Below are 21,971 nucleotides of genomic sequence, written 5' to 3'. Positions count from 1 at the left end.
TGAGTGAAAGAATTTAGACACAGTAGCAAAAACATTGTATAATTCCATCTCCATAATTTTCCCAAAAAAGGGTAAAAATAACCTGTTCTAGTTTGTTAATGCTGTGGAATGCAAAACACCAGAGATGGATTGGCTTTTTTTTTTTTTTCCAGGATGTAGCAAATGTAGCACCTCCAGTGCTTTTTTTTTTTCTCCATTTTTATTGACATTGTTCACATACCGTACAATTATCCAAAGATCCAAAGTGTACAATCACTTGCCCCTGGGTACCCTCATACAGCTGTGCATCCATCACACTTAATTTTTGTTCAATTTTTAGAAACTTTTCATTACTCCAGACAAGAAATAAAGTGAAAGATGAAAAAAGAAAAAAAGAAAAGGAAACTCTAATCCTCCCCTATCCCTAACCAACCCCCCTCAATTGTTGACTCGTAGTATTGATATAGTACATTTGTTACTGTTTATGAAAAAATGTTGACATACTACTAACTGTAGTATATAGTTTGTAATAGGTATATAGTTCTTCCCTATATGCCCCTCTATTATTAACTTCTAATTGTATTGTCATACATTTGTTCTGGTTCATGGAAGTGATTTCTAGTATTTGTACAGTTGATCATGGACATTGCCCACCATAGGATTCAGTTTTATACATTCCCATCTTTTGACCTCCAACTTTCCTTCTGGTGACATATATGACTCTGAGCTCATTCACACACCATTCGGCGCTGTTAGTTATTCTCACATCTTGCTACCAACACTCCTGTTCATTTCCAAACATTTAAGTTCATCCTAACTGAACATTCTGCTCATACTAAGCAACCACTCCCCATTCTTAAGCCTCGTCCTGTATCTTGGTACCTTATATTTCATGTCTATGAGTTTACATATTATAATTAGTTCCTATCAGTGAGACCCTGCAATAATTGTCCTAATGTGTCTGGCTTATTTCACTCAGTATATTGCCCTCGAGGTTTTGTCATCAACCCATTTTTTTTTAATATGGTTTTGTTCACTCACCATACATTCCATCCCAAGTAAATAATCGATGGTTTTCTGCATGGTCTTACATTTATGTGTTCACCACCTTCACCACTATCTATATAAGAGCATCTACATTTCTTCCACAAGGAAGGAAGGAGAGTCAAAGAAGGTAGAGAGGCAAAAGAAAGAGGAAAAAAAATGACAGCTAGGAAGCAGCAAAAGGAAAAATAACCTTAAATCAAAGTAGAATAAAGAATCAGACAATAACACCAATGTCAAGTGTCTAACATGCCTCCCTTGTCCCCCCCTCTTATCTGCATTCACCTTGGTATATCACCTTTGTTACATTAAAGGAAGCATAATACAATGATTCTATTACAGTCTCTAGTTTATGCTGATTGCATCCCTCCCCCAACGCCTCCCCATTTTTAACACCTTGCAAGGTTGACATTTGCTTGCTCTCCCTCGTAAAAGAACATATTCGTACATTTTATCACAATTGTTGAATACTCTAGATTTCACCAAGTTACACAGTCCCAGTTGTTATCTTTCCTCCTTTCTTGTGGTGTCTCACATGCTCCCCACCTTCCTCTCTCAACCGTATTCATAGTTACCTTTGTTCAGTGTACTTACATTGTTGTGCTAGCATCTCCCAAAATTGTGTTCCAAACCACGCATTCTTGTCTTCTATCGCCCTGTAGTGCTCCCTTTAGTATTTCCTGTAGGGCAGGTGTCTTGTTCACAAAGTCCCTCATTGTCTGTTTGTCAGAAAATATTTTGAGCTCTCCCTCATATTTGAAGGACAGCTTTGCTGGATACAGGATTCTTGGTTGGCGGTTTTTCTCTTTCAGTATCTTAAATATATCACACCACTTCCTTCTTGCCTCCATGGTTTCTGCTGAGAGATCCACACATAGTCTTATTAAGCTTCCTTTGTAGGTAATGGATCGCTTTTCTCTTGCTGCTTTCAGGATTCTCTCTCTGTCTTTGACATTTGATAATCTGATTATTAAGTGTCTTGGCGTAAGCCTATTCATATCTCTTCTGTTTGGAGTACGCTGCGCTTCTTGAATCTGTAATTTTATGTCTTTCATAAGAGATGGAAAATTTTCCTTGATTATTTCCTCTATTATTGCTTCTGCCCCCTTTCCCTTCTCTTTTCCTTCTGGGACACCAATGATACGTACATTATTGTACTTTGTTACATCCTTGAGTTCCCGGAGACGTTGCTCATATTTTTTCATTCTTTTCTCCATCTGCTCCTTTGCATGTAGGCTTTCAGGTGTTTTGTTCTACAGTTCCTGAGTGTTTTCTTCTGCTCTTGAGATCTGCTGTTGTATGTTTCCATTGCGTCTTTCATCTCTTGTGTTGTGCCTTTCATTTCCATAGATTCTACTAGCTGTTTTTTTGAACTTTTGATTTCTGCCGTATACATGCCCAGAGCTTCCTTTACAGCCTCTATCTCTTTTGCAATATCATCTCTAAACTTTTTGAATTGATTTAACATTAGTTGTTTAAATTCCTATATCTCAGTTGAAGTGTACGTTTGTTCCTTTGACTGGGCCATAACTTTGTTTTTCTTAGTGTAGGTTGTAATTTTCTGTTGTCTAGGCATGGTTTCCTTGGTTATACAAATCAGGTTTTCCCAGACCAGAACAGGCTCAGGTCCCAGAGGGAAGAAATATTCAGTATCTGGTTTCCCTGCAGGTGTGTCTTAGAAAATTGCTCTACCCTTTGATGCCTCAGGTCACTGTGCTTTTCTGCCCAGCAGGTGATGCCTGTTAGCCTATAATTCTTGACTGGTGTGAGGAGGTGTGGCCGTGTTCCCCCAGGCTCTGGGGTCTGGTTCTGAATGGAAAGGGCCCCACCCCTTTCCTCCTAGAGAAGACAGACCCCTCAGGTGGAGGTCATTAGCATTTCAATGGTCTTGCTCTCTGCTTGTGCTGTCTCCACCCTTCCCCAAGTCACAGCTCTGGAAACTGAATATGACTGGGGCTTTCTCCACTGAGCCAAAAAAGAAACAGACAGTCCCTTTCAGACCCAGTCCAAGGCAACCCTCTGGCTCTCCCATGTCAGTCGTTACCCAAAGCCTCTGTCTGTTTTTTTTGGGGATGCGTACCTGTAGTGAGCAGTTCACACTCGCTACTTAAAACCCCAGTTGGAGCTCAGCTGAGCTATATTCGCTTGCTGGGAGAGAGCTTCTCTCTGACACCACGAGGCTTTGCAGCTCGGGCTATGGGGAAGGGGTCTCATGACTTGGATCCGCAGGTTTTACTTACAGATTTTATGCTGTGTTCTCAGGCATTCCTCCCAATTCAGGTTGGTGTACGATGAGTGGATGGTCTCGTTTGTCCCCCTACAGTTATTCTGGATTATTTACTAGTTGTTTCTGGTTTTTTATAGTTGTTCCAGGGGGACTACTTAGCTTCCACTCCTCTCTATGCCTCCATCTTGCCCCCTCCCGATGGATTGGCTTTTATAAAAAGGGGGGTTATTTGGCTACACAGTTACAGTCTTAAGGCCATAAAGTGTCCAAGGTAACACATCAGTAATTGGGTACCTTCACTGGAGGATGGCCAGTGGTGTCCAGAAAACCTCTGTTAGCTGGGAAGGCACATGGCTGGCGTCTGCTCCAAAGTTCTGGTTTCAAAATGGCTTTCTCCCAGGACATTCCTCTCTAGCAAGCTTGCTCCTCTTCAAAACGTCACTCACAGCTGCACTGAGTTCCTTCTCTTTCAGTCAGCTCATTTATATGGCTCCACTGATCAAGGCTCACCCTGAATGGGTGGGGCCATGTCTCCATGGGAGTATCTCATCAGAGTCATCACCCACAGCTGGGTGGGGCAAATTCCAAGCAAATCTAATCAGCACCAAAACATCTGCCCCACAAGACTACATCAAAGATAATGGCGTTTGGGGGACACAATACATTCAAACTGGCACATTCCACACCCTGGACCCAAAAATGGCATTATCTTTCCAAATACAAAATACATTCATCCCATCACAGTATCACAAAACTTAAATCATTTCAGTAACAAAAGTTAAGTACAAGATCCTATCAAAATCAATTACAGGCATGGTGGGTCCTAAGGCATAATTCTCCTTTAGCTTTGGATCTGCGAACTTAGAACAAGTTATGTGCTTCCAATATACAAAGGAGGGACATTCATAGGATAAACATTCCCATTGCCATAAGGAGAAAGAGTAAGGAAAACAGGGTTAACAGGACCAAAACAGTTCCTAAAACCTGCAGGACAAACTCCATTAGATTTCAAAGTCTGAGAGTCATTTACAGAATGATGTTGCATCCTTGGGGCTTGAGAGAGAGGGAGCCTAACCCTTCCTAAGGGCCTTTCTGGCAGCCCTTTCCTCTCCAAATGCTTAGGTGAGTGCTCCAACATATCCACACATTGGGGAGACCACCTTCTCAGCCCCACCCTCCTCAAACATCAGGGCAGCTCCCGGATTCCCTTCCATCTCCGGGGCACATGCTCAACCCCTTCAGAACAGTGTGGTGGCAGCCAGGCTCTCCCCAATTCCCTGGGAATGTGCTCCACCCTCTTTGGGACCTGAGATGGCAAAACTCTTCCAGAGCATCAAGGTGGAAAGCCCACCCTCGACCTCCAGGGCAAACTCACCCTTTCCATGTGTGTGGGCTGCTCCGCTCTCCCTCCCAACCCGAGACCTCTTGATTCCAGACCTCAACCTCCATGGCTCTGTCTTTGAAGAAATTTTTCCTTCAGTTTGCTCCTTGTCTGTCTTCTCTAGTTCAGACTGGCAACGGCTCTATCTGTAAAGATCTCGCAAAAATTCTGTTGGCTTCGCATGAAGGATGCAGGGGTCAAAGCCATCAGACAATAAGACTTTCCACAAATCCTTTCTGGATAATTCCATCTCCAATCTTGGCTTGTACTGAAATGGTGGCTGGGTTCCATATTTGGTTACATCCTCACATTGGGCTGTAGCTTCCGGGATTCCACCCCCTAGAAGCCTGTAATTTTCCAAGCCATCAGCTTCTGGTTTCTTTGAATCCAAGAGTTCAGTTTTAAGTTTATCTCTCTCTGCTAGCATTTTACTATAAGCTGCAAGGAGAAGCCAGGGTACATCCTCCACATGTAGTCTGGAGATCTCCTCAGCTAAGTATTCCAGGTTGTCACTTTCAAATTCTTCCTTCCATCTGACACCAGGACTCAATTTTGCCAAATTCTCTGCCACTTTAAAACAAGGATCGCCTTTCTTCCAGTTTGCAACAACACATTCATCATTTCTGCTCAAGTCCTCATCAGAAGTATCTTTAGAGTCCATATTTCCATAAACAGTTTCTTTAAAGCAGTTTTGGCCTTTTCTATCAAGCTCCTCACAATTCTTCCAGAATCTTCCCCTTATCCATTTGAAAAGCCATTCCAACATTTTTGGTATTTGCAGACTCAGCAGCAAAAGCACCCCACTTCTCTGGTACCAAAATCTGTTCTAGCTTGCTAATGCTGTGGAATGCAAAACACCAGAGACGGATTGGCTTTTATAAAAAGGGGGTTTATTTGGCTACACAGTTACAGTCTTAAGGCCATAAAGTGTCCAAGGTAACACATCAGTAATCAGGTACCATCACTGGAGGATGGACAGTGGTGTCCGGAAAATCTCTGTTAGCTGGGAAGGCACGTGGCTGGCATCTACTCCAAAGTTCTGGTTTCAAAATGGCTTTCTCCCAGGACATTCCTCTCTAATAAGCTTGCTCCTCTTCAAAACATCACTCACAGCTGCACTGAGTTCCTTCTCTTTCAGTCAGCTCATTTATATGGCTCCACTGATCAAGGCCCACCCTGAATGGGTGAGGCCATGTTTCCATGGGAGTATCTCATCAGAGTCATCACCCATATCTGGGTGGGGCAAATTCCAAGGAAATCTAATCAGCACCAAAACATCTGCCCCACAAGACTACATCAAAGATAATGGCATTTGGGGGACACAATACATTCAAACTGGCACATAACCCATTGTTAAAATTCAGGACAATGGTACATTTGGGAAAGTGGGTGAGGATAGTATGTTTTGATATTTGCGGTGTTCAAATAGGCGTCTTCACTTTGTGATAAGACGTTATATACCACTTATGGTTTTGTCCAATTTTCTGTGATACTTTACTATTTTGTGTTTATATTTTACATATAATGTATAAAATTTATATTTATATTTTGCTCCTTCATAAATAATTTATTTAAGAAATGCATTTATCCTTAAAAAGTTACATAGACTAACACTCAGTCACACCTTTCTATGAAGTCCTTGAACCTACTTGCTTTTCTAACATTTATATGAGATCAACCAGACTGAGTGAATAGTAATTTTTGTTAAGGACAAATGGGAATGAAAAACTTATGTTCTAAGATCCAAAAGAAATACCCTATAATAATTGAATTTTTGAGACATAATAAGTTTTGAGTTGAAAATGGCTTGATAACAACTTATTTGAGTAGTAAATGATGTTGAAGCAACCAAACAAAAAGACATTTTCAAGAAACTAAGTCAAATCCATCCACAAGGTGCATCAGTATTCAAAATTTTCCAAAACCTATTAAGGCCAAAATTGCACTGGCATACATAATTTTAGCATTGAAAAGATGAATTATAGACAAGGGTTCATTGAAAGCTCTAAAACTACTCTAAAACTCTGCTGGAATCATGTTGCTTCAATCATTGTATTACAACTGTGGTGTTCCACTACAGGTATAGGAGACTAAGCTCCTAATAGACCATCCCTCCTATAGATAGCAACTATAAATTCTGGGCAAAATATAAACAACTAACTATAAGAAGTCTTCAGAAAGTGAAGAAAAACAGGCAGATTTGGAAGAAATATCACAGTTTGAAGGAAGCAACCAGCACAATTGGTGAGAGAATCTACAGTAGAAATAGACAAAAGCCACCATTCTTCCTTTTGGATTCATTGCCAGAAACGATCATTGGCAATAGAACTAAATTAGAGAGAATATGAGCACTTAGGATAAATACTGAAATAAGATTTTCATTGACAAAGAAAAGAGAATTGAGATAAAACAGTAATTCAGTAGTTAATCATTGATCACAGAAGAAAAATACAGGATCACAACATAAACCATCACTTAAGTACTAGCGACTAAAATCCAATACAACTTTCCATATTTCTGATTTTCAACTTTGTTCATCACAACACAGTAGGAATGTCCCAATATGAATTTACCGAGACAGCAGAGAGAACTGAAAATAGAGCAAATCCCATCCTACATGTCATGAACATTCTGAATAAAATATGCATAATGAGAAACAAATGTAACTGCAATTAAATATGAAGGCAGTGATATAATCATATTCCCCATGAGGCAATAAGCAGAATATGTACAATAAAAGAGTATCAGTAAGTATTTCAAGGAAGGGCTGGTATTTCATTTTACAACAGATTTCTTAGATACCGAAGACCAGAACAACCCTAAGATAATGCCACAATTCTATTTAAAGCCACAGAAGTGTTGTTAATGTTATCAGTCTGCTCACCATTTCTTCAACATAAGGGTAAAGCATGTCTCCAAAGTATTCCGTAGCTTCAATTGGAAGCTGTGCCGGCAAATTATCAATGGAACACATCAGAATCCCAGAGCCTTCAACACTAGGAAAAGCAACATGCTTTATTCAGATGTATAATATATTTGCAAGCTCTAACTTCTCCCAATGTCTACTCCATTACATTTGCTTCACTATAATTTGTGATTCTGCACAAAAGTACGTGAGGCAAGACTTTTCAAATAAAACCCCATTCTTCAGCAACCCCTCTCCCATTTAAATATAGCATATATGTATTTAGTGTTCAAATTCATATGTGGTTTTTCTATGAAAATTTTTAGAGGAAAAATTTTCTTTAAAATTAAATTTTAATTAATTAATTTTAAAATTTTTTCTAAATTTGCATAGGCTTCATAAAGATGTAGAATACTGGGTATTTTAGACTAGTATTGCAAGAGAAGTAAATGATGTATTATTAAGTATCTTTCTTTATCTAACAGCTTTAGCAAACTCACCTGTCATGAATAATATGCTGATCTGCATCATACATGCAAAAGGGACGTTCTATAGTTGTACACTCAGTCATAAACTCTATAGATCCTCCCGTGTCAGCTGAAATGTCACATATGGCCACAAGTCTGAAAATAATATCAATACTTAGATGAGAGCATGGAACTCTGAAGTCTCCAACAAGTAAAAATGAAAGGTACTTGAAACAATTTTCAATGTGGAAGCCAAATATTTCCCAGGATCCTTTTTCCTACAACTCATTGTTCAGAACACTGTCTTCTGGAATACAGAGAACCTTCCCAATATGAGTTTTTAGTTTCCACAAGTAAAAAAAAAAAGCAAAATGAAGCAAAAGTGGAATACTCCTTTACAGAAATCATTAACAACAGACTAGTTATGGTTAGCCATCTCTAAATAACTTAATGAAGGTTCGATTAAATCACCTCCACCATGATGAGTAGTACATAATTTTATGTTTTTGCACTAAAATCTCTAGAATTTTGAAAAAATTCTCAGCCCAGCATTCTAAAGCCTTTAGAGGTTGACCATAATTTTCCTGCCCGATCTCCAATTACCACCTGCCTATACAAAACCTAGAGCTAAACTGTCCTCTCACTGTCTTAAATGGTGCTTTTGTGGCTCTACTCTTTAGCAAGAACCAATCTGAACACCTGAAATTCACATTCTCCTCCTCGACACCCACCTAAATCCTAATTCCTCCCTTTTAAACCTTTGCTGAGCTCAGTACTTCCACTATCTTCTAAAATACTGTGATACAGATTGTTCATAGCACCCCCTTGGCAACCATATGCTGCTTTGTGGTACTGGCTTATCTTTTATGTGAATATGTTGAGTTCCTCCAGCTACACCCTTAGGGCAACAGAAGCACATCTTTTACTCTTCTCTGTCCTTCAGCTTAGCAGAGTACCATGTAACCAGGTTTTCCACAAATATTTACTGATTATTAACTCAGTATTTAATAAATATTTGAATGTCTATTATACGTCAGTCAGTGTACTGAGTACTTGAGACCAAGAAATATGGGGCCCCCAACTTGAAGAAGATTTAGATCTAGTAAGTAGGAAGGGAGAAAAATCATTAACAATGGAAAATGATCATGAACTTCAGGAAAAACAAAACAATACCAGAGTAATGGACTAAAGAGATATGGGAATGGGAATGAGGAAGCAAGGCAAGACTTCACTGAGGTTACATATGAGCTGCATGTGGATCTCAGATGTCAAGAGAGTATCAGGGAGGAGGGTGGTTAAGTATCTCAAATGCTGCCGAGAGGCTGAATAAGATAAGAACAGACAACCAGTCACTAACAATCAAGTCTTGTGATATATGAGAGCATTATATTCTTTGATTCCCTAATATCGCTGCTGCTGTTGGAAACAGCCATAGCTGCTAACATCCTTACTTGTGAGGCAATGCAGGGCAGCCTTCAACCCCAGCAACTGAGGACTTGACTGGAACCAGGAGACTCTGAGCATCTTGTCGGGTTAGCAGGCGAGGGCTGTTTTGTTCCCAGTAAATTCCATTAATTAAACAAGTTGTATAAGGTGCAATCTGGAAAGCAAGTTCCAAGTTCAACGAGAAAGGAATAGCCTGTTTCAATGCAGTGTGCTGAAAAAGAGCTATCAGTAAAGACCATGAGAAATAGCTTAAGGTTACTTCTTACTGACTCTTGTTTGCCAAGCCAGTGGCCATCTTTTAGCGCAAAGACAACAAATACCCACCCTGATTTCAGTGTTGAGTTATCCAATAATGAACATAAATATATTAATATTTTCATTCTTTAATGTATTGCAAAGCAAAGAGAGAGGAAAGGACAAAGAGTCAAGAGACTTAGCAATCTATTTCTAGCTCCACCACCAGTAGGGCGTGATCTAAATCTTGCTACCTCAACTTCTCTGGGCTCTGTTTTCCTTACCTGACAGATAGGGATAATATGTACCCCATTCCTCAAAGGAATGCTGTGAAGATTAAATCAGATAACATCTATAAGCTTCATGGAGAAATATGCTACATACACTTTTACATGATAACTATGTCATTAGTAAGTTTTAGGATGCATCCAATCACCAATACTTCTGTGATTGGGGAAACAAGAAGGGATGGAAAATTACTAGATTCAAATTTTTTTCAGTTTGAAACTAGTTTCATAATTTTTATTCCTCAAGCATCTCACATTCTCAAATCACAGACAGAGTCCCTCTCTATAACATGCTTTATATGCTATAACAGATAATTTCATACCAGAATCCAAAAAATGCTATGTTGAATACACATATTTAAAACTATTTCCAGCATTCCTTTTCACGGTAAATTCATGCATCTTTGTGTTTGTTTTATGTTTGCTGGTTTATTTGGGGGAGGACTGTTTCATGACCAATGATCACAGAACACACAAATATACCGTATTTATTGTAAGATAGTGCCACTGTGTCCTCAGCAAAAGACTTGAATTAACAGGTTTTTTGTACAGTGAGGACAGGGATGTGTTACATAGCCACACCATTTCACTGAGCCCCCTGTAATCAATAGCATGAATTTCAAGGTGGCTGTGCACGGTTATGATTGCAATTTATAGCCACAGAAGAGATAAACCTATGTTAAGATACAACCTCAAAGACATTGTGCTTTGCCAACAGTGCTAACTAGACCAGGACAAGTAAAGAAAGCACTAATCCACAGGAAATGGTTTAGAGGCATGGGACACAGGCAGACCTGAAGTAGAAACAGAGCGAGTGAAGCAAAGGGCATACCCACAGCAACCACCAAAATCAATAAGCAAAGCCCACTCCAACACCAATAACAGCCAATAACTCCTCAGGCCATCTGGTGATACCTAAGGACTTGCAGCAAGTCAACATGAGGAACTGAAAACAAATACACACATTCGTAATTTCTCTCCTAACAGCCTAATATATTGTATCCTGAGCAAGGAACTCAAAAGCTCAGTATGATACTCACATCAGTATTAAAACGACTTATGTAGCGCTCAGGATATTTGTCATACTCCACAGGATCATATACACCATCTGTTTTCCTGACAAGATGATGATGGCGACTTAACACCGTCCCATACACTTTTCTGAGGTCTTGCAGAGGAGAAAGAAATTAGTAAAGTGGGTGACAAACGATAAAGCTTTATGGTGATAAAATATTATAACACAGGGACTGTTAAAACAGTAAAATATACATTCGCTTCCCCCACCCCCCAGCCCTACCTCCAGATTGGGAAACTTCTTTTAATTCATGAGGCTCCACATATTCACAAGGTAATTCGCTGAAGATTTCTTGGGCTCCCTATAAATAACGCATGAGTAAAACTTTTCAGAAGAGGCAACACTATTTCCTTCAAAGATTCCAATTCATTCTCCCCATAATTACAGTGCTCCACTTGCCCTACTCTGCACCCAGGACTGCAATATGGAAGCACAAATGAGCTGCTCGCATGCAGCCTGCAAGACAGCTTTTATTCTAATATGAACAACATACATTGAAAAGGACTTTTTTTTTTAACTTAAGTTACTCTGAGTAGTGACAAGAGTGTTTAGAAATGAAGTTACAATAAAGTACTTCTATTTACTTTTTGCTCCATTGAAGAAATTATTTCTAGTGGGGAAACTATATTTACTACAAAAGGAAAAATCAGATGCCTAAAGCACAATATAATACAAATGATGATGTTCTATTTGTAAAAGATTTTTTCTTCAATGAAAGATATATTTGAGAATTACAAGTTGGTCACCAAGTTTCTCCAGGGTTTCAAAAATGCATTCTCAAAACCACCCCAGAAAGAAGAAAGTGCTAATTCCAATCTTTTGAACATCTCAGTGGTGGAGGTAGAACAGATACCCTAAGAACAGACCTTTTATCCTTTAAAAAAAAAAAAAATCCCAATCAACTAAAATCAAAGAAAAAAAGTTTGGACTGTTACTGCTCTTCACTAACAGAAAAGTGATTATGTAAGAAAAGTAGAAAAAATAGAATGCCGACTCATGGAAAAGCAGGGCTCTGAAATGCCCACATAATGCCCACATCTTTTGGGGTGGTTTCAGAGTCTCAGGATGCTTTACAGAAAGAAGGAAAGAAGACAATTTACCTTGGATACGTTCCCAGTCCCTGTGAACACAAATGTTAAAGGCCCTATCGACTTCGGCATCAAACCCAGAGATATTTCATAGCCAGCATCACGGACAGCTTGCACAGCCTGACTGCTATTCCTGTAGTTATGGGCCATACCAATGTGCTGAAAGCAAGCACACATTGACTCAGGTCAGTCTACAAGCTGAGATATTTTTCTGTTCTTAAAGTGTGATATGTATTTTTTTAAAAATAAACAATGGAAGCATCTCACCATAAAAGGTGTGTGATGTCCTAGAGCAAGGAGCCTTAAACCCATTCCATGTAAAATGTTGATCATCCCTATTGCAGAATCAGACCAACAGAAAGACCATTAGTTGACAAGAGTTGAAGCTGTTCTCTGCCCATTCTCCAACCCGCCCGGTGCCCTGGGGAATCACAGACCACAGTATCTCAGATTTGGACAGGGCTTCAGTAGTCATCATACCCATTCCCACAGCTTTCTGCCATGAAATCACTAACCCAGCTGCATTCTCACCCATCATTTCCATTTTCAATCCTGCTAAAATGGAAGCAGAGTCCTTCCTCTTACCTAAATTTAATCTCTCCACCTTTGCTCCATTTCCCATCCCTTCCTGCCTCCCAAGGAATTTACTCTTGAATTATTCCTTTCAGTGTCCCTTCTCTATTCTCATCAGCATTTAAACATGCTCGTCTCTCCCATATCTAAAACAATGAACAAACAAAAACAAAGTCGCCATTGTCCCTAAGACCTCCACCAGCTGTTTAGTAACTTAAATATCTAAACTCAGTGGACAGTTTTCAGAATATGACTTTTCAGAAACATTTGGCAATGCAGACTCCTCCGTCTTTCTAAAAACACTCTCTTCCCCCAGCATCCCTGGCTTGAAATTTTTCATCCTACATTTCTATAGCCTCCTCTTCCTCTGTTCTTTCCTTCAATATTGGTGTTCTTTGCCCTTTCCTTTTACATTAGTCACCTCAAGATTTTGTTCTGGGCCCTATTCTCTTCAATCTTTGCATTCTTCCCTAGGAAATCTCATCTAGTTCTAAGGTTCAGGTACATGTGATGATGACCACAAATCTGTATCTCCAACATAAATTTGTCTACTGATTTGAAGAACTAGAGACATCTCAAAATAGATGTCCTTCAGACTGCTTATACTCAGCATGCCTGTAGCAAAGACTTCAGCGTCCATTCTCCCCTTCCTCCTTTCAGGAACAGAACCTGAATATCTCTACAACACTATCAAGCTTTTTTTTTTTTTCTTAAATTAACTTTTAAAGGGATAATTTATATGCAATAAAATGTACCAGTTAAAAGTGTACAGTCTGATAATTTTGGACAAATGTACATACCCATGTTACCATCACACAATCAAGATAAAGAATATTTCCATCACTCCAAAAGTCTCCTTTGCATGTTTTCCCAAACAATCCTCCCCAACCTCTGGCTCCAGACAACTACTTATCTCATTTCTATCAGTATAGATCAGTCCCTTCTATAGCTCATATCAATGGAATGATACAGCATACTCTTTTTGTGTGTGGTTTCTTTCAAGTAGCACAACGTTTTCAAGATGCATACATATTTTGTGTGCCTCAGTAGTTTGTTCCTTTTTATTGCTGAGGATTTTCCATTTTATAGAAGTATCACAATTCATTAACCCATTTCTTCGTTGATGAGCATATGTAGTTTCCAGGTTATTATGAATGAAGCTCCTATAAACATTTATATACAAGTCTTATTTTGAAATTTTTCATTAATTCTTGACAAATGCCTAAGAGTAGAATTAATTTTGTACACTGATATTGAGATGGTTTTGGTAATTTGTATTTTTTCAAGTATTTATCCATTTCATATAGGTTGTCAAATTTAATGGTCTATGGTTATACCCTTATTCTTTTAATGTCTGCAGGATCTATATCAGTGTCCCTCTTTTACTTCCAATATTGGTAAGTATTTGCTTCTCTTTTCTCTTGATCATTCTACCTAAAGGTTTATGAATTTCATTGAATTTTTTTCTAAGATCCAGCTTTTGGTCTCATTGATTCTCTTTCTGATTGCCTGTTTCGATTTCATTGATTTTCCCCTCTTACCTCTATGATTTCCTTTAACCTACTTGCTTTGGGATTAATTTCCTCTACATTTCTATCTTCTTAAGACTGAAGCTCAGATCATTACTTCTTATTTTCTAATGAAAGCATTAAGTGTTATAAATTCCCTTTAAACACTGCTTTACCTGCATCCCATAAATTTTGATAAGTTTTTCTATACTGTCATTTAATTAAAAAATAAATGTATTGAAAATTGTTTTATGACAACTTATGAACTATCTAGGTGAATGTTCCATGTGACTTGAAAAGAATGTGTATACTGCAGTTGTTGGGTGCAGTGCTCAATAAATGTCAACTAGTTAGGGTGGCTAATACTAATGTCTATTGATTTTCTGCCTACTTATTCTGACAATTATGGAGAGAGGAATATTTAAATTTCTAAATACACTTGTGGGTTTGTTTATTTCTTTTTTCAAGTTTGTCAGTTTCTGGTTCATATATTTCGAAACTCTGTTATAAGGTGCATGTACCTTTAGGATTGTTTCTTCCTGGAGACATCCCTTATCTTTTGGAAATATCCCTTTATCTTTGGTAATATTTGTTGTTCTGAACTCTACATTGACTGATGTTAATATAGCACATCTTTTTACATCATTTTTTCTTAATTTGGCTGTGTCTTTAAGGTGAGTTCTTTATTGACAGAATATAGTTGTCTTACTTTTAATCGATGCCTTTTAACTGATGTGCTTATGCCATTAATATAATTATCAGTATGGTTGGATTTAAAGCTACCATCTTGCTATTTGTGTTCTTTTTGTATTATCTGTTCTTTGTTCTCTCTTTCCCCCCTTTTCCTGCATTTTTTTGCATTAATTGCACAGTTTTCAGCATTACACTTTATCTTCACCATTGACTTATTAGCCATAGGTTCCGGTTTTGTTTTAGTGGTCATTCTAGGTTACAACATGCATCTTTAATTTACCACAGTCTAGAGCAAATAATATACCACTTCACTATAATATAAGGACCTTATAAAAGTATGCTTTCACTTACCTTCTCCTATCCTTTGTGGCATACATTTTACCTCTACATATGTTATAATGTAACAATACATCGCTATAATTTTCTTTTAAACAATCAATTATATTTTTTTAAAAATTTAATGACATAATGTTTTTTTTATATTTATCAACATTTTACTATTTCTAGTCTTTTTTATTCCTTTGATTAGATCCATGTTTTCATCTGGTTTCATTTTCCTTCTGCCTGAAGAACTTTAATACTTCTTTGATGGCAAAGAATTTTCTCAGCTTTCATTTGACCAAAAGAGTCTTGTTTCATCTTCGTTTTTAAAGGATATTGTCACTGTGCATAGAACTCTAGGTTGACATTTTCATTACTCAAAAAATAAAAATAAGAATAAAAATAAAAGTAAAAACATCCAAAACATCCCATGCCCCTCCTCTCCCATATTATTAATTTACTTTTTGTCCCCATTTTTCTACTCATTTGTCCATACACTGGGTAAACGGAGTGTGAGCCATAGGTTTTTCACAACCACAAGGTCCTGTTGATTCCACCTTCTAAATATTTCTAAAATCCACATATCCTCCCTTCATCTATACTCTTATTACATTGAACTTATTTCTGTACGTTAAAACCTCTCTTTCTACCCTCTTTCCTCTGGGCTTCTCAGACTTCTACTTTCCCTCTCCCACCCCCTTCCATTCATAGTTTTTAATCCTTCAAGCTCTCAACTTAGAAGGTGCTTTCTTAAGGAAGTTTCCCCAAGAGCCAAGACTAGTTAAGTACCCCTCTCATAGCATTCAGTACTAATATATAATTGCCTGTTTGCTTACCTATTTACTACACTAGACTCCTACCTCTCTAACAAGAAGAACTACATCCTGTTCACAGATGTGGTTCCTCTTCTGCATGTGTTGACTTACGAAGGAATCAACTAATTCCTGATAATTCTCTTCAAATTAAACAAAAGAAAAAAAAAAAGACCCTTATTTGGGTGAGTTCTAGAAGGCCCTGAGAAGAGTAGTCATCAAAGGTCACCCTATTACTCCTGTCATATTAAGAAATTCAATTTTCACATGCTTTTATACAGCTGATTTGTGTGTTGGATGAGGAAAATTATGAGGTGGGGGTTAAAATGAGAAACAATTAATTGGTTTTAAGTGAAAAGAATTCTGTGAGTTTCAAAAGTTTGCTTAGATTTCTTTACAATTTCAAAAGCAAATGGACTGAATACAATATAACTTTATGGATTTTCTGAGAGTATACATTTTTAAAAGCAAACATCAGTTTAAACCTTTCCCAGTATATGCGAGTGAATTTTTTTTACTTGAGTGAATAGTATGGTACTATTTTTTAAGTACCTTAAGATTCCAATTAATTGTATTTTGTGTATAATTAACTATGATACTATCAAGCATATTTTTTTAGAAGTGCAATTGAATAAGAGTTTAATCCTAAGGAGGCAAAAGGTAAACCTGTCAAGATGAAACAGCAATGACACAAACAACAATGAAGAATCTTCCACTTTCACATAAGATCAAACAAATAACGATCTTCCTTTTTCTGACCTTAAAGTAGTCTGATCTAATAGAGAACCATAGCATTTAGCAGTATTTCTCAACTAGAAGCATTCAAAGTAATAAATGGAACAAAAATCAAACTCCAGCTCTGTTTGTTCTGGCTCATTTGCCCTTTTTCCCATTCTCCTTTTTCCTTTCTCCTGCTCTCCAATATCTTATCATCAAAGTAATCTCTCCTTCTAAACTGGACTACCTAAAATGTCAGAGCCTGTCCCTGCTCTGTTTTCTTTTAAATTTTTGTAATAAATAATATTTTCAATGATTTATCTTCATATTCTATTCCTCTGATATTTATCACCCTTAATCATAGTCTCATGTTTCTTTTTAGTAGTGGGAATGAACACTCCCACCCCCCCTCCCCCACCACAGAAAAGAGAACACACAGTTATTCCCCAGGCAAATTTAGAAAGTGGGTGATATAAAAGCCCGACATACCTACCTGCCACACCTGCCCACTGTCCAAATGCTACTACCCGTATTCCTCTATGATCCACCATCTTCTCATAATCAATAAGTCGGATTTCCTGATGAAAGGATCAAAAGTTTCTCAATCAGACCCATTAAGTTTAAATTCAATAAGTAAAGCACATATGTGAGCACGTAATTGCTTCACATTTTTTTCCTCTTATTAAATATATCTTAATTTGCTAACATAAGTTATCATCAGGTGCTCTAGGAACTATTTAGAAAATCCCAGGTCACAAATCAATTACAAGAATCACTAAGTCAATATAGATATAAAAGAATGGTTATACAGGGTGCTAAATGCCTCTTGATGGGAGTCATGAAACAATAAATGAATGATTTCTTTGAACTTTCTGCTACCTCCAGCTAAAATAAATTTATATCCCCACTCATCCTCACATCCTTCATTCCTGTCCAAAGGAAATGGGCCCTTCCTCCTACCTGAGACTACTTGTAAGCAAGATCCTAGCTTTTCTCCATGTCCTCCAAGAATGCTTTCCTTCAACTATTACCTCTTTCCTGCATTGTCCCTCTTTACACTGGCTCCTTCCCCTCAACCCAAAGACACCAAGGTCCCTTCCATCTTAAAAACAAAACCAACACCACTTCCTCTCAAGCCCATATATAAAGCACTCTCCTTTCCTCTACCCTTACCTTCCTTCCCCTTCTCCTTTCTCCTCCCCTCCTCTCCCTCCCTCTCTCTCACTCTTTCTCTCTCACTCTCCATCCTTTCACAGGTAAGTAGTACATGCTGCCTCACTTACACTAAAACCTTATTCTTCCTCTTTCCTTAGAAACCTTCTTCCCCCCTCTCCTCCACTCTCTGGAAAGCCTTAATTCACACTTAAAGGCTATTGAAACTGTAATTATAGAATGTTTTACACAGTCATCTTATTTCCTCCAAGATCATACAATTTTTACCACATGCATGAATTTAAGAATGTTGTTTACTATTCATCCAAGTAATTGGTAACAAGATACTGCCAAAAAGCAATCCTGCTGGCTCTGTTTTTATTAATTTTCCTGTAATGAACAAAAGTTCATATAACAAAAAATGGTTCTAAAGTACTTTTTAAAGAGTGTATTTGCTTAAGGTGAAACATACTTCTTATAACATTATTTCCTTTAATTACTTTTTTGAATCTGTTCATCAGAAATACTGCAAATTAACAATATCCCTAGGCTGACACATTTGAATTTAACAGTAAGGTATTCTGTATTCCTATATAAAATATATTTTCCTCCACTGATTTTACTGTTCGTGAACTCCCCTATCAATGTATTTTCTGTTTCTGGTCTAATTTTTAACATTCTAACATCTTTACCCCAACGCTTGACCTTGAACTTCCTCTATATCTATGTTCATTCCCTGCACTCATCCATTCTAATGACTTTAAATACATTGTGTCTCTGACAATTACAAAATATGTATCACTAGCTCAGGCTGCCTCCCTGAACTTCAGACTCATAACCAACAGACTACTTAGCATCTCCACTTGAATGTCTAATGGACATCTCAATCTCCCCTCAAACAGCACTCCTGATCTTCCCATCCAAGCATCCTCCTCTCGCAGTCCTCTCATCTCAATCTACAGCAACTCCTTCTTTCCAGTCGCTCAAGCCAAAACCTTGGAGTCATCCCTGATTCCTCTCTTTTTCTCATATGCCACATTCTTTTCATCCATGAATCCTACAAGATCAAATCTCTAAAATACACCCAGGATTTGATCATTTATCACAACCTCCATTCTACCAGCCTAGTGTAAGCCACCAGCATTTGTGTCGAGTCTAGATTAGCTTAGACTAACAGTCTCTTTACCAGCAGGCAGAATAAGCTTTTTAGAGCATGATCTACTCTAATTTTCCACTCAAATGACCCTCAGGCCTTTGAACTACTATTTTTTCTGCTTGGAACACTCTTCCCCAGATGGATATAGCTTGGTCTCTTACCTCCTTCAAATCTTTGCTCAAATGCCAACTTCTCAGTGAGGCCCTCCCCAACCACCCTGTTAAACTGGTATCCCCACCTCCTCCAGTGCCCAGCACACATTTTCTACTGCTGTGTTATATTTATCTCCATTACCCTCAGTGCTAAGTGACAAATGAGATGTCTTATTTATCATCTGTCTCCTCCCCCTAGAATGTAAGCTCTTTGAAGACTGGGATAGTTTACCTTTTTCCTCTTTCATAGCAGTGAACAGGCTCAGACACATTGTAGGTAGTAAGTAAATTCCTATTGAGTGAATACTTTATATTTTAAACAGCCACTAGCTTTTCCATAGTATTTATATCCCAAGTAATGATTTTTTTTTTCTTTGTGAATGTTAATAAATATAAAAATGGTTTCCCAAACAGACAAAGGTACCCAGTGTTCTTTTTTACTTCAATTGCTCTTTTTCACTCTAATTATTATTCTTGTTATTGTTGTGTGTGTGCTAATGAAGGTGTCAGGGATTGATTTAGGTGATGAATGTACAGCTATGTAATGGTACTGTAAACAATCGAAAGTATGATTTGTTTTGTATGACTGCGTGGTATGTGAATATATCTCAATAAAATGAAGATATATTAAAAAAAAAAAAAAAAAAAAAGGGTTTCCAGTCCACTTCTGGTACCATAGAGTTCTGTAACCTCAGCCAAGTCACTTCACCTCTCTGGTGAAAACTTAGGGGGATGGATTATAAGATCCTGGGGTTCTTTCCAGCTCTCAAATTCCAATTGAGAGTATCTGACAAATTGGCCTTGGAATTTATGGTCATTTGGGGAAAAGAGCTTTTATCACCCTTTCCATTTCAGAATATAAAAGGAATGAAATATCTTTGGTCCCTTTTACTGCAAACTTCAAACTTGCACAGCAGAAGAGGCCTAAAGAGCAGATGAACTGTTCTTGAGCACTAATTTGCAACTTTTCTCATTGATAAGAATAATGTGATATTTCCTAGATGCTGAAAGAAAATGAAAACTTCATTTGAGAGTTCAAAGTAAAATGTATTATTTTCTATATTAACATTTATAAATATTGGTCACCAATTACCTGTTTTAGAATCTCATCCAACAAGCCCATATTGGCCTCTTGAGCTTTTATTGTGTGGGAAAAAAATGCATAAGTCTTCTTGGACATTAATTTTTCCTCTGGGGCTCTCTTAACTCCCAAAATTAGACAAGCTTCAGATATATCCTCCTGAAGAATGCCACCAGCTTTGACATATTCCTGGAAATGTAATTTTGATTAAAGATTATTTCTCTGATTTCTTGCATTCACAAACCATATAAATTGGGATGGCAAACAAAGGCATATCCTTCTGAAGGAATAAAAATCTGTACTGTTCAGCACAAATAATAAAACAACTACTTCTAAAATTTTTACTTTCTGGCTAAAGGTAAATCTATCATGTTTGATTTTTATAGCAAAAAAATAAATAAATAAATTGAGAATTAAGCACACACTCATATTTAAGAACAGCTTATAATTTAGTCATAACCCTAGCACATGCAATTTAAATTTATTTGTGAAATACATACTTTGTGCCAATAATGTACTGAAACATCAAATGTTAAATAGTGATTCACTACTCAGTCATACTTTTAAATTATATTTAAAATATATTTTAAATTATCTGTAACATTTACTTTTCATTTATGTTGGTTCAATTAGTATTTATTACTGTCCTACACTGTGCAATGTGCTGTGCTAAAAATGAGAAGATAAGACACAAAGAAAGATAGACAAGATCCCTCCTGTAAAGGAGCTCACAAAATAATTCAAAGAATTGAAAAGCACAGTAAAACAAAACAGAATTTGAAAGCATATTATGGTCACCAGTTTAATGGATATTGCGATAATTCCCAGGTGGGTGGATCAAGAAAATGTGGAAATTTAAATTAAAAAAGCTGGGTAGGATTTAGAGAGACAGAAATGAGAAATACAAGCTTCCATGAGAGACATTGAAGGCTTATAGAGAAATACGTAGTCAGGAAAGCAAAGAGATCTTTAGATCATAATGAATTAATCAATTTGGAAAAGCAGACTGAGTATCATCATGGAATTCAAAGCTAATATGAGCTTTATTGGATAATAAATGACAAAAATGATATTAATAAATTACTATGGGCTTTGCTAAGGTCTTCAAATGAATTATTTATTTCGCATAAAACTCAAGTGGTAGATACTATTATTATCCCCATTTTATCAAAGGAAAACCTGAGACAGATTTGCCCAAGATTGCACAACTAGTATTTGGAGGCGACAGACAGTCGTTTCAGATTTTTAAATGAAGGGGTGGCATGATCCGGACAGAATTAAAAGAGAATCAATAGTTGAATAAAATGAAAATAAATGTAGTAGGAATCCACCTGAAAGAAAAGTAAAAATGGGTAGGAAAGACAGTAAAAGAACAAACTTATAGATTCTTCCCAGTTTCTCTGAAAACAGTCCATTTGCTCATTTATAGTAGACTGGTTAAATAAACCATGGTATGTCCATACCATAGGGTGCATTTTACCATCATTAAATAGAATGAAGCAGATCTCCATGAACTGAAATGGAGTGATTTCTAGAATAGGTGGGATTAAAAACAAACAAGGTGTAAAAGTGTATATATAATATATAATCTATAAGGAAGACGGGGAAATAGGAACACTTGCTTATTTTTGCAGAAAGAAACATATGAATGATATATCAGAAACTAATGAAAA

General features: G+C 37.3%; 1 protein-coding gene across 3 annotated transcripts in view; it reads right to left on the bottom strand.

Annotated features, from left to right (window-relative positions):
- Positions 1-21,971, bottom strand: part of AASS (aminoadipate-semialdehyde synthase) — an 88,117-nt gene that overhangs the window by 47,071 nt on the left and 19,075 nt on the right. For all 3 annotated transcript variants that reach the window (XM_037836282.1, XM_037836284.1, XM_037836283.1), the window contains exons 3-11: positions 20,311-20,487; positions 17,251-17,335; positions 12,401-12,468; positions 12,146-12,292; positions 11,268-11,346; positions 11,011-11,138; positions 9,455-9,603; positions 8,037-8,159; positions 7,516-7,627 (exon numbers count right to left, since the gene is read on the bottom strand). In XM_037836282.1, the coding sequence (XP_037692210.1) occupies positions 7,516-7,627; positions 8,037-8,159; positions 9,455-9,603; positions 11,011-11,138; positions 11,268-11,346; positions 12,146-12,292; positions 12,401-12,468; positions 17,251-17,335; positions 20,311-20,487 (1,068 nt within the window). The remainder of the gene's footprint in view (positions 1-7,515; positions 7,628-8,036; positions 8,160-9,454; positions 9,604-11,010; positions 11,139-11,267; positions 11,347-12,145; positions 12,293-12,400; positions 12,469-17,250; positions 17,336-20,310; positions 20,488-21,971) is intronic.

The sequence above is a fragment of the Choloepus didactylus genome, chromosome 5, assembly GCF_015220235.1.
Source record: "Choloepus didactylus isolate mChoDid1 chromosome 5, mChoDid1.pri, whole genome shotgun sequence".
Taxonomy (NCBI): Eukaryota; Metazoa; Chordata; class Mammalia; order Pilosa; family Megalonychidae; genus Choloepus; species Choloepus didactylus.
This window is presented reverse-complemented; position numbering and strand designations above follow the sequence as displayed.